The 15,784-nt window shown below is 40.2% G+C and overlaps 1 protein-coding gene across 3 annotated transcripts in view; it reads right to left on the bottom strand.

The window, feature by feature from the left end:
- The window catches only part of CEMIP2 (cell migration inducing hyaluronidase 2), an 86,191-nt gene that overhangs the window by 44,017 nt on the left and 26,390 nt on the right, over nt 1-15,784 (bottom strand). For 2 of the 3 annotated variants that reach the window (XM_054501919.2, XM_063649603.1), the window contains exons 5-10: nt 13,046-13,215; nt 7,768-7,956; nt 5,309-5,478; nt 3,660-3,869; nt 3,002-3,207; nt 2,799-2,868 (exon numbers count right to left, since the gene is read on the bottom strand). In XM_054501919.2, the coding sequence (XP_054357894.1) occupies nt 2,799-2,868; nt 3,002-3,207; nt 3,660-3,869; nt 5,309-5,478; nt 7,768-7,956; nt 13,046-13,215 (1,015 nt within the window). The remainder of the gene's footprint in view (nt 1-2,798; nt 2,869-3,001; nt 3,208-3,659; nt 3,870-5,308; nt 5,479-7,767; nt 7,957-13,045; nt 13,216-15,784) is intronic. The other variant, XM_054501920.2, reaches the window with a different exon arrangement.

Raw genomic sequence — 15,784 nt, forward strand, 5'->3', positions numbered from 1 at the left:
CTGTTAAAACACAGTGGTGTCAACACAGGTAAAAGGAGCTTTGTAAAGGGCAGTGGAAAGGTACAATGAAAAAATGGTTTGATTTACTTTGGGAGGAAAAACCCTGCCCAAATTAGCTTTTACTGGAACAGTTTTTCTAGAGAGAAAATAAACAGCTCACAGAATAAAAAGAAAGAACATACATGGAATGCTTTCTTCTTTTCTCACATGAGCCACAGTAAGGGTATCTGGCAGCCTCACCTTCTATTTTTCATGAACTCTCAGCAATTTGCTTTAATCTTCAAGCCCTGACTTCTAAAAAGAGCTAAAAGAAATCTTTGTTCTGACTGTTGACGCGTAATGTCACATAGATCAGAAGATGGCTGTGCATCAACTTCTTGGTCATCTTTACTCAAAAACTCACTTTCCAGTTAGAAAATCTAGCACAAACCTCATACAGGCTCAACAAATATTTGATGAAAAATGAATGAATGAAAACCTAAAATGATCAAATGTCTGGGTTTCTGCCCTGTCAAATAAGAATCTTCAATTGACAGGGACCTTCAGATTATGTTTTATGTTTTTAAAGAAAATAACAGATATGAGTTCAAACCATCACCCATTGATGCCTTTTTTCTTGTTATCTCAAATAAATACTCCCTTCAACTAATCTTTTACTTCATCTTAGCAAAGAATGTTAGGTATTTATTTCCTTTTAAAAACTTTAAATAGCCATGATGTATAAATATGAATATTTAGGTATCACTGCAAATTTCATTTTTTTAATTGCAGTCTTCAACACAGTTACAATCTCGATAGCATACTATCTTAAAAGATTCATTTAGAGGCTGGGTACGGTGGCTCACGCCTGTAATCCCAGCACTTTGGGAGGCCAAGGCGGGCGGATCACCTGAGGTCAAGACTTCGAGACCAGCCTGGCCAATATGGTGAAACCCAGTCTCTACTAAAAATACAAAAATTAGCCAGGCATGGTGGCAGGGGCCTGTAATCCCAGCTACTCGGGAGGCTGAGGCAGGAGAATTGCTTGAACCCAGGAGATGGAGGTTGCAGTGAGCTAACATTGCGCCACTGCACTCCAGCCTGGGGGACAGAGCGAAACTTCGTCTCAAAAAAACAAAAAGATTCATTTAGCCTGAGTATGGTGGCTCATGACTGCAATCCTAAAACTTTGGGAGGCTAAGGCAGGTGGATAGCTTGAGCCCAGGAGTTCGAGACCTGTCTGGTCAACACAGCGAAACCGTCTCTCTCTCTCTCTCTCTTTCTCTCTCTCTCTCTCTCTCTCTATATATATATAAAATCAGCAGGTGTGATGGCTTGTGCCTGTAGTATCAGCTACTCAGAAGGCTGAGGTGGGAAGATGGCTCTAGCCCAGGAGGCAGAGGGTGCAGTAAGCCACCACTACACTTCAACCTGGGTGACAGAGCAAGACGCTGTCTCAGGGAGAAAAAAAAGATTCATTTAGGTTTTAAATGAGCAGTTTTAATAACACTAAAACTCTCAATAATAAATACAAATTTCTCCAAACTTATCCAGGGGACATTTCTACTACCCAAAAATATCATTTAGTCTCTTAAAAATTATTCTCATTTGTGATTTAATTCATCATAAAGAGTTTTGCTGCTTTCCCAAGGAAATGAAATTCCCACGTGTATATAAAGCCTTACATTCAACAAAAGGGTGTGCCCCCTGACCAGAGTGACAACTGTCATGGTATTCTCCAAAATAATCCATTCTCATAAAGAAAAGCTAAGGCTTTTTTGTGGGGTTTTTTTGTTTTTTTGTGTGTGTGTTTTTATTGACACGGGGTCTCACTCTGTTACCCGGGCTGGAGTACAGTGGCGCAATCTTGGCTCACAGCAGCCTCCACCTCCTGGGCTCAAGTATCCTCCCACCCCAGCCTCCCAAGTCGCTGGGACAATAGGCACGCACCAGTAGGCCTGGCTTTTTTTTTGGAGGGTGTAGGGGGAGGTGAAGATTGGGTTTCACCATGTTGCCCAGGCTGGTCTCTAACTCCTGAGCTCAAGCGATCCAACAGCCTCGGCCTCCCAAAGTGCTGGGATTACAGGCGTGAGCCACTGTGCCTGACCTAAGCCTATTTTTAGCAACACCCTGAAATTGAAATGATCAGTTACTTGGCCACATATGACTTAAATATGAGAAGCCAGAAAGGTTGTACCTAATACACCAAAAATACACTCTGGAAATAACACAACCCTAGTGATTAGCCCACTTCTTTTCCCCCTTTGGCATCTCTCTTATTAAACTCATAGATACTAATGGGCACAGGCCGGGCGTGGTGGCTCATGCCTGTAATCCCAGCACTTTGGGAGGCCAAGGCAGGCGGATCACAAGGTCAGGAGATTGAGACCATCCTGGCTAAAAAGGTGAAACCCCATCTCTACTAAAAATACAGAAAATTAGCCAGGCATGGTAGCGGGCACCTGTGGTCCCAGCTACTCAGGAGGCTGAGGCAGGAGAATGGCGTGAACCCGGGGGGCGGAGCTTGCAGTGACCAAGATCGCGCCACTGCACTCCAGCCTGGGCAACAGATCGAGACTCTGTCTCGAAAAAAAAAAAAAAAAAAAAAAATACAAAAAAGATACTAATGGGCACAAAGAATGTAGGAGAAATAGAATAATCATCTCTATCATATTCTGCTCTCAGCTAAACAAGTAGTACCAGAAAACAATGTCGTGCCTGGGTTACACCGGCACGCATGACATTAAATCCAAATAAACCAGACTATTTATAAACAAGAAAAACATTAAAACACCTGAGGTCACTTTAACATTATTTACCTGTGAGCCTGCAGCTGCATTATTAATCAGATTATTGTTGGGATGAGCAATCCAGAAAGTCGAAACAGCCCTGCAAGGCATTTTTCAAGGTGATTTAAACATTCTTCATAAAAACTCCTGCCCACTAAAAACTTCCCCCAAAACCTCTTCCCCAAAAGTCAAAGGCCCTGACGCATGGGTTTTTCTCTCTGCCAATTACTCACATACAGTCAGTAGCAGGCACAGGAATGTAATTTCCAAACACTTTATCTCGCATGGTGGTACACATGGAGTTGTTCCTATCGGTGGGCAGGAGAGTGCCCGGCTTGGTGAGGAGTCCCAGATTGTGGAACAAAGTATTCCTCTGTTCAATACCATCTTCCAAAAAGAAACAATGACCTAGTGTGTCAAATCCAATGGTGTCTTTTATCTGCAGAAATAAAAGTATATTAATGTCATTGGTAACAAGACTGATTGTGATTTAAGTGACAAGCGCTATCCAGTGTAGCATGTTCAGTACAAGTGGAAAAACAGGTATGAACCTTAGCAGAATGGGCAAAGTGAAATGTCAGGCTTAATTTATCTCTGAAGGGGATAATCTGCTTGGGTCCCACAGGGGAAAAAACATATAAATAAATTGTAAATAAATAAATAAAAATAAAATACAAAATATAACATTGAATTAAATTTAGAAGAGGATACTCTGGGTGGTTGGAAAGGTAGGCTTCCTTCAGACAGAAAAATCGTGGAATGCTCAGAAAAGGCAGGATAGAGCAAGGCATGTGGCTAAAGAGTTTACTTATATAAAATTGAGAAGACATGAGAATTAAAGAGAATTAGCTATTTCAATAATATGGGTTGACCTAATGTGAGGCTACTTACTAGCAAGCCATTTGTCCCATGCACAGTGATGCACCTTGAGAAGCTATGATGAATAGACAGGCCGTCCACAAATGTTGCATATCTGTATCCTCCTTTATAATCCACGTCTCCACACAGATGAAAATGAACAGGATATCGCCCCATCTGCTGCTGACCCATGTGTTTCAATTCCACGTAAGAAAGATGGACTGAAGTAAAATTTTTCATTATCTGTAAGTCAAGGTACTAAAATCAAACTCATAATTTTCAGAATAGGGAAGTAGCAAAAAATATTGTTTTAGTAGAAAACATCCAAAGGAGAATACTTATTAAAACATTTGATTTTCTTTTGCATCCTGTTTTCCCAGATTGCCAGTTAATAATTTAGCAAATGCTTCTTTACAAAAGCAAATGCTTTAAAGAGCCACAAAAATAGCCTCCAATTAGGAATAAAGGCAAATGTAATCAGGAAAGCTGCAATAATGATCTCTGCGTAAGTGTTTTGATGTGTTCAAATATTTTGGTCATTCCCAGTCTCGTCTTGTTCTTTCACTTCTATAACCTCCATCAGAGTCTGATAAATAGTTATTTATTTCTAGATCCTCCCCAGTGTTTTAGTTAGCACATAATATTGTTGGCTTAAGTTATTTTTAAAAGTTCTTCTGTGATCCAAAGTTTGAGCACTCTCAATATTTTTAAACACTAGATTTTCAATCATATCACTAAAAACAAGGGAATAGTACTGATCAACATTTCAGAAATCCTTGTAACAGGCGGGGTACAGTGGCTCCCACCTAGCACTTTGGGAGGCCCAGGTGGGCAAACTGCTTGAGCCCAGGAGTTCAATACCAGCCTGGGCAACATGGCAAAACCTTGTCTCAAAAAAAAAAAAAATGCAAAAATTAGCCAGGTGCAGTGGTGTACACCTGTAGTCCCAGCTATTTGGCGGGGCTGAGGTGGGAGGATCACTTGATCCCAGGATACTGAGGCCACAGTCAGTTGTGCTCACGCCACTGCACTCCATCCTGGGTGACAGAATGAGACTGTATCTCAAAAAAAAAAAAAAAATCCTTCTAACAGAAATGCTACTTACAACCACAGCCTACTCAATGCACAAAAAGTGATTTAAAAACACATGTAGCCAAAATGCAGCTCAGAAGTCCAACAGATTAGTATATATTAATAGAATACTGCCTAGCATATAGTAAGTGCTCAAAATTTTTTCCAGAACAAAAATTTGCATACAAAAAATATTTTTATAGAAACATATTTTGCATGTGCTTGCTAGTACTGCTAACCCTTTGGTAATACTATGCTTTTTAAAAAATTAATTGATTCTTTCAGAAATCGCATGCATGGATACCAACCAAGAGCTTTCGGGGTTTTTTTTGTTTTTTTTTGTTTTTTGTCTCTGTAATTGGTTCTTCCCAATATATTGATTTGACTCTTCATGGAACAATTCTTAAATGGTTTAACTAGAGGTCCAAGTCAACTAACTGAAGTCACAACATTCTATTTTAATCATCTAAAACCTCCTACTTGTCATTTGAGAAACAAAACATGATTTGCTTTTAATATTCATTTATATCAAGTTCCAAAACTTGACAGTTTCTTCAAACATATATTTAGCAACTAGGATTTCAAAGAAATAACCAAATCCTTTTGCCTACCATAATGTGTCCCCCAAAGGTATCATAATCAAAAAATTGGCACTGATTTTCTGCATAGCACGAGTCCTCCACTTCTCCTTGGATCACAATATTCCGGGTAAGAATTCCAACCTCAGCTCTCATGTCTACACCGTCTATGATCTCACCCATGTGCAGGAACTGAGGGGTTTCTGGTTGATATGAGCAAGGAAAAAAAAGAATATTAGAACAAAGAAAACATGAAACTCAGTTCAAAAAGACATTCTCTTCATTCCATAACCCCAAGATGATCCTGACAACTTATCATCTGCTCCCATTCTCTGACACCTCAGAATCAGAATCCCAGGACACGGGGAATATATATATATACTTTTTTTTTTTTTTTTTTTTGTGAGACAGAGTCTCACTCTGTCCCCCAGGCTGGAGTGCAGTGGCATGATCTTGGCTCACTGCAAGCTCCGCCTCCCAGGTTCATGCCATTCTCCTGCCTCAGCCTCCCAACACAGGGAATTTAAAGATCATCTAGTCCAGCCCCCACCCACTGCCTGAACCCTCACTATAACTGTTCTGCCAATTCTCAAACCCACACACTGACAGAAAGCTTGTTCCTTCCTGAAGCAGCTCAGTCCTCCCTTCAACAGCACTAATAATCTGGAATCTAATAATCCATAATCTTTCTCTCCAGTTTCTGTCCATACGCTCTTGGTCTCCTCCCCTAGGGCATATAAACAATCAAATGCATAGTGAGTCCATAAAACAAATGGTGTGTAGATATTAATATCAGGGTGTCAAATTGTTTATGCTTTTGCCTGGAAGCTAAAGTAATCTGCAACTGGACATTAACAGTAGATAAATTACCATCTTTTCTTTCTCATTTCTTCTTATTTTATGTTATTATGCATTCTTTTAAATTCCCACATTTACTGGAAGTGTAGAAGCACTTTAATAATGAGCTTTTCACTGATGATCTTATTATATAAACTCAGGAAGGCAAAATACACATAAATCATGGGAGGACAGTTCATGAAGACTCATCATGCAGACTTGTTAACAAGAGTTGGAATTTCCAAAAAAAATTAATGCCAGATGGTATCATAGTTTTGGGGGTTTTTTGTTGGTGGCAGTGTTCTTGTTTTGTTTATGCCCTGTATTATCAAGAAGGAAAAGTACAATATTGACTGAAGCACCGGGAAAAAAGGCCAGGTGAGCCAATCACTATTTTTTTCCAAAGCAGAAAATTTTTCCTTAAATGTTGAAGCTCTACCTATTACTCTAAATTACTGAAAAACTAAAGAAGCACTTACTGAACAGTTACTGTAAACTCTTTTGTTTTATACCATAAATGTATAATGTTGAGTTCAAAAGAAAAGCAATAGAATGAGTGAAATGCACAATGAATCCCATAAATGAAGCAATGTACAAAGGGGCTGTGCCTAGTACCAGGCTCAAAATGAGTACCCAGTAAGTGTCAGGCATTCTTTCAATATGCAACTTACAGTAAGAATTTCTTTGTGTAGTCTTTTTTTTTTGAGACGCAGTCTCGCTCTGTTGCCCAGGCTGCAGTGCAGTGACATGATCTCAGCTCACTGTGACTTTCGCCTCCTGGGTTCAAGCGATTCTCCTGCCTCAGCCTCCCTAGCAGCTGGGATTACAAGCCTTGTGCCACCATGCCCGGCTAATGTTTTTTGTATTTTTAGTAGAGACGGGGTTTCACCATATTGGCCAGGCCGGTCTCAAACGCCTAACCACAAGTGATCTACCTGCCTCAGCCTCCCAAAGTGCTGGGATTATAGGCGGGAGCCACTGCTCCCAGCCAGGAAATGTAGTCTTATGAAAATACCTATTTGATTCCATTTTAAATATTAGTGAGTTTTTTTTTTTTTTTTTTTTTTTTGGCTAATCAAATAGGTACTCGAAAACCACAGGATTTCTTTTAATTAAGAAATACTTCTATTAATAAATGGATCTAATTCATCATTGGGTTTACTATTATCTGATAGCAGAAAATTAATACAAAAGAAAATGGACGGGAGGCAGGGGGAGGGAAAGCATCAGGAAAAATAGCTAATGCATGCTGGGATTAATACTTAGGTGAAGGGCTGGTAGGTGCAGCAAACCACCATGGCACACGTTTACCTATGTAATGAACCTACACATCCTGCACATGTAACCCAGAACTTAAAATAATGGAAAAGACCTTGGAAAATCAATTTCTCTAGTGGACATCTCTTTTTTTTTTAATACAAAGAAACTGAAGCAATATGTATCATTAGCAGCAAGAATATTGCTCAATAGCTATTTTTATCTAATATTTCCTGGAATCTAGTGTTTGATGCACTCCACTGCTATGACTTTCAATACTGATGATGGTGATGGTGGTGGTGGTGGTGATGGTAGTGACTGAGAGGAAAAAGGATTCCAGGAATCAAATCCCAAGAAAATAGTGTGTTTCCCAAGAATTACTCTAAGCAGTTTAATACCTTTGACTTTGACCTGAAAATGGCTGCATTCAGAACAGGGAAGAAGAGTGAACTCCTCTGCTTGGTACATGGAATAGTCTGTGCTTGCGACCACAATCTGGTCTCCAGGTTTCCAACTACTAACATCATCTAGCAAATTTAGCTTCACTCCATCTACAACCTCTACCCGGAAACCTGAAAGAGAAACGCCTAAACCAAAAAAAAAAAAAAAAAAAAGAAAAAGAAAGTGATACATTAACAGTATTTTTTCCCTCTAAAATCAACCCTCACACTGATTCACAAATCAAAAGTTAAGATAACCACGATTCAGCAGATGTTTACACATGCTACCATGTATTAGTCACTCTACAGATATAAATAATAAAAATATGAAAACAGAGAGATCCCTGCCCTCAAGGGGAGAGTGCCCCATGTACCTCTAGCCATGAAGGAACACAAGATGTCACCTTAGTAAACCATTATTTTATACTTTTGAAGAAGGCTCTAGATCCTCAAATCTCTTGCTATATTTAACTCAGTGCAACAACTGTTATACTGACCCCAAACCATCCTAATATGTGACAAGTACATATATTCCAGCAGAAGTTGTCAAGCAGAGGATAGGTCTGTAATAAATACGCAGTGCTTCAAGTTGATCCAAGCACAGAAAAATGGATAGGACATTAGCACACTAACAATCTTAATATTAAGAATAAGAATTTGTGGGCCAGGCGTGATGGTTCACACCTGTAATCCCAGCACTTCAGGAGGCCAAGGCAGGGGGATCACTTGAGCTCAGCAGTTCGAGACCAGCCTGGGCAACATAGTGAGACCCCTGTCCCTACAAAAAACATTGGCCAGGCATGGTGGTGTGTGCCTATATCCCCAGCTCCTTGGGCAGCTGAGGTGGGAGGACTGCTTGAGCCAGGAAGGTTAAGGCTGTGGTGAGCTATGATTGGGCCACCACATTCCAGCCTATGAGACACAGCAAGACCCTGTCTCAAAAATAAGTAAATACATAAAATAACAATTTGTGGCTGGGCACAGTGGCTCACGCCTATAATCTCAACACTTTGGGAGGTCAATGCCAGAGGATCACTGGAGCCCAGGAGTTCAAGCCTAGCTTGAGCAACAGAGCGAGGCCCCATCTCTACAAAATATTTTTAGAAGTAGCTGGGCATGGTGGCACACGCTTGTGGTCCCAGCTACTTGGGAGTCTGAGGTGGGAGGATCACTTGAGCACAGGAGTTTGAGGCTGCAGTGAGCCACAACTGTGCCACTGCACTCCATCCTAGGCAACAAAGCAAGATCCTCTCTCAAAAAAATAACATAAAAATCTGTCTCAGAAAACCCTTCATCTCTGTGCCTTTGCTCATCATTTATTCTTCCCCTAAAATGTCCTTCCATTCTTCTTGACCAACCAACATACTGTCCTTTTTATGAAGTTCAGGCAATTCTTTAAGGACTTCCCAAACATTCTTGTTGGAAGCAACCTCTCTCTCTCCGGTATTCTCTTGATATACTGCCTGGTATTGTTCATACCTTCCCAGTGGGAGGACCGCTCACCTCCTTGGAAGCTGCATCAGTGAAGGTAGCAGGGTACATTATTTACGTATGCACCACTCTGTCTTGTTTGTGGTATGTATCCACGGATGTCTACTGAATGGATGAGTATGACCAGTATGATCTGCAGTGTAACCTGAGGTCACATGATGGTGCCCCTGTCCAACTCAGCTCCTTTCCTGGGATGATGTAATTATGTAATCTAATGACTACTAATTACTGATCTTTCCTAATATCTTCTTTGAAAGTCAAAGTTAGTTCCCAATTAAGCAGACAAGAACTGAAAATCTGATCCAACTTCATAACTTGGCTTCTTTTACATGCTATCCAGTATAGAAATGTTTTCTGCTTCTTAACATTCATGATATAATCTGTCATAAATCATAAGCTGATTTAATGGAAATGTCTATGAAATAGATGAGAACTACTTCATAACACTGACAGAGAAGGAAAACATGACATTTCAAAAGATAGCTGTTTAATAAATATCTGTACTTCTCTGTCGTCTTTCTAATTAACAGCATACTACCCTGTGGCTACTTTAAGATGCTGACTCTAGGATGGGCGTGGTGGCTTATTCCTGTAATCCCAACACTTTAGGCGGCTAGGGCGGGAGGATCACTGAGTCCAGGAGACCAGCCTGGGCAACACAGTGGGACTTCATCTCTACAAAAAAAATCAAAAACTTAGCCAGGTGTGGTGGTGCATGCCTGTACTCCCAGATACTGGGAAGATTGCTTAAGCCCAGGAGGTCAAGGCTGCAGTGAGTTGTGATTGGACTACTGCACTCCAGCCCGGGAGACAAGAGTTAAGACCTTTCTCAAAAAAAAAAAAAAAAAAAAAGAAAGAAAGAAAGAAAAGAAAAGCCTGTAATCCCAGCACTTTGGGAGGTCAAGGTGGGCAGATCACCTGAGGTCTGGAGTTCAAGACCAGCCTGGCCAACATGGTGAAACCCTGTCTCTACTAAAAATACAAAATTAGCCAGGTGTGGTGGCACGTGCCTGTAGTTTCAGCTACTCAGGAGGCTGAGGCAGGAGAATCGCTTGAACCCTAGCCTGGGTGACAGAGTGAGACTCCATCTCAGAAAAAAAAAAAGAAAAAGAAAAAAAAATATGCTAACTCTAAGGGATGACAATATGAGTGAAAGAAGAACACATTCACTTTGGAGAATCAAAAGTGGGGAAATTCAAGCAAGGAACAATCAATAATATGTATTCTTACAGTCTTTAAAAAAAAATTATAGACATGGTCCCACTGTGTTGCCCAGACCTAACCTTAAGTGATCCTCCCACTTCAAGCTCCCAAAGCTCTAAGATTACAAGCATGAGTCACCTTACCCGGCTCTGCCAACTATCTAGATAAAACTTAACCTGGGCAAGTCTTGGATTCTGTTTTTGTACTCTTGATCTACCCTGCTTTTCTATCTCTCTAAAGCACAGAAATAAAGTACCTAACAAATCTAAAATGTTTTCTGAATATGTGTCTTGCATCCAGATACTAAAGCCTGTAAGATCTTATACAAATAATAATATTAATAATAGTAATTCTAACAACAATAATGATAGCTAATAGTTGTTGAGATCCCACATGCATAATAACCATTCATCAAAACAACTGTGAGAGATAGGAGCTATTATATTTATTAGAGATGAAGAAACCAAAGATCAGGGAGTTTGAATAACAGCTAAATATGGTAGAGCCCCCAATTTAAAGCTAATCTAATTCCAGAGCCCAATTTCTTCCAAAGCCTCTATATTATACTCTCCAAGAATCAAAACAAGCAGGTTAAGAACAAATAAAGAAAACCTCATGGAGGCAAAAAAAACCCCTACCCCAAATTTCACATTTTTGCCAACAAAATAAATTCCCCTAAGAGCAATTAAGAAACATTCTTTTTTTCATATAAAATTTCAGTAATGCAACCACGCTTGTCATCCCAACACTTTGGGAGGCTGAGATCGACGGATCGCTTGAGGTCAGGAGTTGGGGACCAGCCTGGCCAACATGGTGAAACTCTGTCTCTAATAGAAATACAAAAAAATTAGCCGGGGGTGGTGGCACGCACCTGTAATCCCAGCTACTTGGGAGCCTGAAGCAGGAGAATTGCTTGAAACCAGGAGGTAGAGTCTGCAGTGAGCGGAAATCGCACCACTGCACTCCAGCCTGGGCGACAGAACAAGACTCCATCTCAAAAAAAAGAAAATTCAGTAATGCTTTAGAAAAAGATGACTAACCGGGTGTGGTGGCTCACGTCTGTAATCCCAGTACTTTGGGAGGCTGAGGCGGGTGGATCACGAGGTCAGGAGTTCAAGACCAGCCTGGCCAAGATGGTGAAACCCCATCTCTACTAAAAATACAAAAATTAGCCAGGCGTGGTGGTGGGTACCTGTAACACCAGCTATTTGGGAGGCTGAGGCAGATAATTGCTTGAACCTGGGAGGCAGAGGTTGCAGTGAGCTGAGATCAGGCCACTGCACTCCAGCCTGGGCAACAGAGTGAGACTCCATCTCAAAAAAAAAAAAAGATGACTACTAGACAAATAAATTTCGATTTGAAAGATCACTAGAATTTGTTTCTTTCTGTTAAATTTTTTTAAAGCCAGAAGGTTAGATGGGGAAGATTTGTATTAGTCACTAACACATTTTTTCTTGGCTTTAAAAGAAAATCCTGTCTTGGATTATCTCCTACTAGCACTACTGAATGGGAAACATAAAAAAAAGTTCATTCTCTGATTCCTGAAGAAAATTTTCTACCTCTTCCAGAAAGTAAGAGTCACTGAGAACATGAGACATGAACAATATCTTACAATAGATAGCTAGAACATACCATCTTTCAGAAATGAGTAGTTATCACTAATGTGGAAATGTAAATAACATTTCCTACAAAGGAAACGTTGACTAGAGGTCTGTCAGTAATTATCCCCTGTCTAGAATACCAGCTATTTGGGAGGCTGAGGCAGAGAATTGCTTGAACCTGGGAGGCGGAGGTTGCAGTGAGCCGAGATCATGCCACTGCACTCCAGCATGGGTGACAGAGTGAGACTCTGTCTCAAAAAAAAAAAAAAAAAAAAAAAGAAAGAAAGAAAGGAAAAAAAGATGACTGCTTTTTTTTTAGTGGTACTGGAGACAGAACCACTAAACTCCACTTACAGGACAAAATTCCTGCTAAGAAACGCTTCTTATCCACCACCTAGGCTTTTTGGCAGAGGCAAAGAAACAGCAGTCATCTTGGAGGCAGAAAGCTGGGGCTTGATTCCAGCTTCCTCATCCCTAATCTTCATGCCAAGCCCAGAAGATTGTTTCTAGACTAGAGAATGGTCTATTCTAGTTTCAGCACCCCCAACTCAGCTTTGTTCTAAAACAAGCTTGTCCAACTCACAGCCCGTGGGCCACATGCGGCCCAGGACGGCTTTGAATGCAGCCCAACACAAATTCATAAACTTTCTTAAAACATTATGAGATTTTTTTTTTTAGCCCATCAGCTATCATTAGTGTTACTGTATTTTATGCGTGGCCCAAGACAATTCTTCTTCCAATGTGGTCTAGGGAAGCCAAAAGATTGGAGACCCCTGTTCTAAAAGATTAAGCACAGTAGGAAAACTGTAAGTTTCAACTTCAACTAGTTGAGAAATCTAACCAGGCAGACTGTCATTTGAACATAATACTATTCTTAGAAAAAAAAAATCTGTCATAATACTTATCAGTGTCTTACAAGAGTATAAACTCTGCTTGCCTACCTTCAATCCATTCACTATAAGCTGTCACAGAGAACTTCTGGCCATCCACGGTATAAAATTCTCTTTGGGCAAGAGCCTTCCCACCACTGCTATGATTTTCATAATTTCTCACGGATTCATTGCAAGAAGTGCTTCCACCATCAATGACACCAACTAAAGCCCAAGCTTGCCTAGAAGGAAAAAGAGCATGTGCATTTGATTACTTGTCATGGTATTCACAAAATCCCTGACAAAGATGTTATTAAAGAGTGCTGTTTAATTCTCATATTTCATTTTTGTCAATCCCTAATGTTTTTTCTATATGAGGTTGCAATTCCAAACCTTGACTGCACCTAGTTTTCCTAGAAGGAAATGCAGCTACTTTTTAAATACTTGTTTGTCCAGCTCTGTAATAGGTGAAAGACCGATGACTACAATTTCAATTAATCATTGACTTACTTCCTCAATACACATCCACATCACACATAACATTCTGGCCAAAATTCATTTACTTTCTTTTAAAATGATTATCACCTGCTCTCTTTTAAACTATCCATTCTATTAATACAATGTTCTCAAAAATCTAATTGCATAATAGAATTACCCAGGGAGTCTGAAAAATATATCAATGCACAGACCCCATCCCAGATAAAGGGAATCATGTTAATAATTGCAAAAGATTGGGTCCAGCATTTGTAGTTTGTAATAATTTATTTTTATTTTTTGGAGACAGGGTCTGACTATGTTTTTAAAGTTCCCAGGTGACTTGAACATGCAGTTAGGCTTAAAAACCACTGAGTTTGGGCAGTGGTTCTCAAACTTCAGTATGCATCAGGATCAACAGAAGAAAGGAAGGGCATGCTGAATTAGATTGCAGGTCCCGCTCTCTCAGTTTCTGAGGAGGGACCAGAGAATTTGTATTTCTAACAGGTTACCACATTATGTTAATGCTGCTGGTCAGGGCACCATACTTTGAAAACCCCTAAATTAGAGACTAGAGTAGTAATCATCAACCTTCAATAGCCTGGGAGTCTTATCCTTCTTTTATCCCTCTTCCTGACATAATTGATCTAAGGTGCACCCTAGGTGTCAAGATTTTTTAAAGTCTCCAGGCGTGCAGGCAAGGTTGAGAACTGAGTTAGATTTTTTTTTTTTTTTTTTGAAATGGAGTTGCGCTCTTGTTACCCAGGCTGGAGTACAATGGCGCAATCCCGGCTCACCGCAACCTCCTGCCTCCCGGGTTCAAGCAATTCTTCCACCTCAGCCTCCTGAGTAGCTGGGATTATAGGCATGTGCCACCATGCCTGGCTAATTTTGCACTTTTAGTAGAGATGGGGTTTCTCCATGTTGGTCAGGCTGGTCTTAAACTCCCCACCTCAGGTGATCAGCCTGCCACGGCCTCCCAAAGTGCTGGGATTACAGGCGTGAGCCACCGCAGCCAGCAGAGATTTCTTAACGTTCCTAAATTAAATCAAAGCTGTAGAATCACTATCCAACAGATTTTAAATTTTATATACTATATGTCTATTTGTTGACAGCAATGTGTTTGAAAACACCATTATTTCTTTTTCTTTTCTTTTTTTTGAGACAGAGTCTCACTCTTGTTGCCCAGGCTAAACTGCAATGGAGTGATCTTGGCTCACCACAACCTCCACCTCTGGGGTTCAAGCGATTCTCCTGACTCAGCCTCCCAAGTAGCTGGGATTACAGGTGCCCACCACCACACCCAGCTAATTTTTGTATTTTTAATTTTTAGTAGCGACAGGGTTTCACCATGTTGGCCAAGCTGGTCTCACACTCCTGCCCTCAGGTGATCCAACCTCCTTGGCCTTCTAAAGTGCTTGGATTACAGGCTTGAGCCACCGCACCCGGCCTAAAAACATTTCTGATACTAAATATCTGAGAGGCATGCTCAAACTTGTGACCAAAAGCAATCAATGCAAAGGGACAATTTTTAAAAACCAGAAAATCTGCTTTAAGACTCCTGGTTTAAAACATGAAAAGAAAAATATGTCAACTTCCTACTCTAGAAAAAAAATAACAAATGTAATCTGTGTCTGACAGATGGCTAGATATTCACAGATAAAAGTTAACCGAAGCATGCCTACACCCTTACAAACTCCACAGCCGCCCCTATATGGATTAGCCACTCTTTGGACAACAATGCTTTGTAGCTTTTTTTATACCACTTGATAAAGCAGAAAGAATCAAATAAAGAATGTCTCAATATATTATCTCCTATTTGGAGAAGAAAAGAGAGGAAGAATTATCACAGGCTTCCTTTCTTTACCAGAACTGCCTCAGCAACTATAAAACAATGTTCTTTCTCTTCTATTGACATTATCTCCAAAACACTCCTACTTCCCTCCTCCATTTGAGGGAAAATTTCAGCGCACCAGAACATTATCTTCAAAGGCCTATGTGTTTATGTACATTGGAGATAATGTCAATGCAATGGAATGCTGGCAAAAGATCACAACTCTAAGTTCTCTATGAAATCAAGAGCAATATTTTAAAAGGAATTTAGAAACCAGTAGGGAGAGGAACCTAAGAAAGTCAAAATGGTCACAGCTAATGATCATGCAAAACTAGAAACAATAATAGCATGAAGAAATAGAAGCTGTAATCCCTGGCATTACTGGATAATGAAAAAAGTAGGCCTCTAACTTTGAAAAGATCATGCTTCCACTCCTAGGTTTATACATTATAGAAATATATGCACATGTACATTAAGAGATGGATCAAGGAACATTTAGGGAA

Source organism: Pongo pygmaeus, chromosome 13 (genome assembly GCF_028885625.2).
Source record: "Pongo pygmaeus isolate AG05252 chromosome 13, NHGRI_mPonPyg2-v2.0_pri, whole genome shotgun sequence".
Taxonomy (NCBI): domain Eukaryota; kingdom Metazoa; phylum Chordata; class Mammalia; order Primates; family Hominidae; genus Pongo; species Pongo pygmaeus.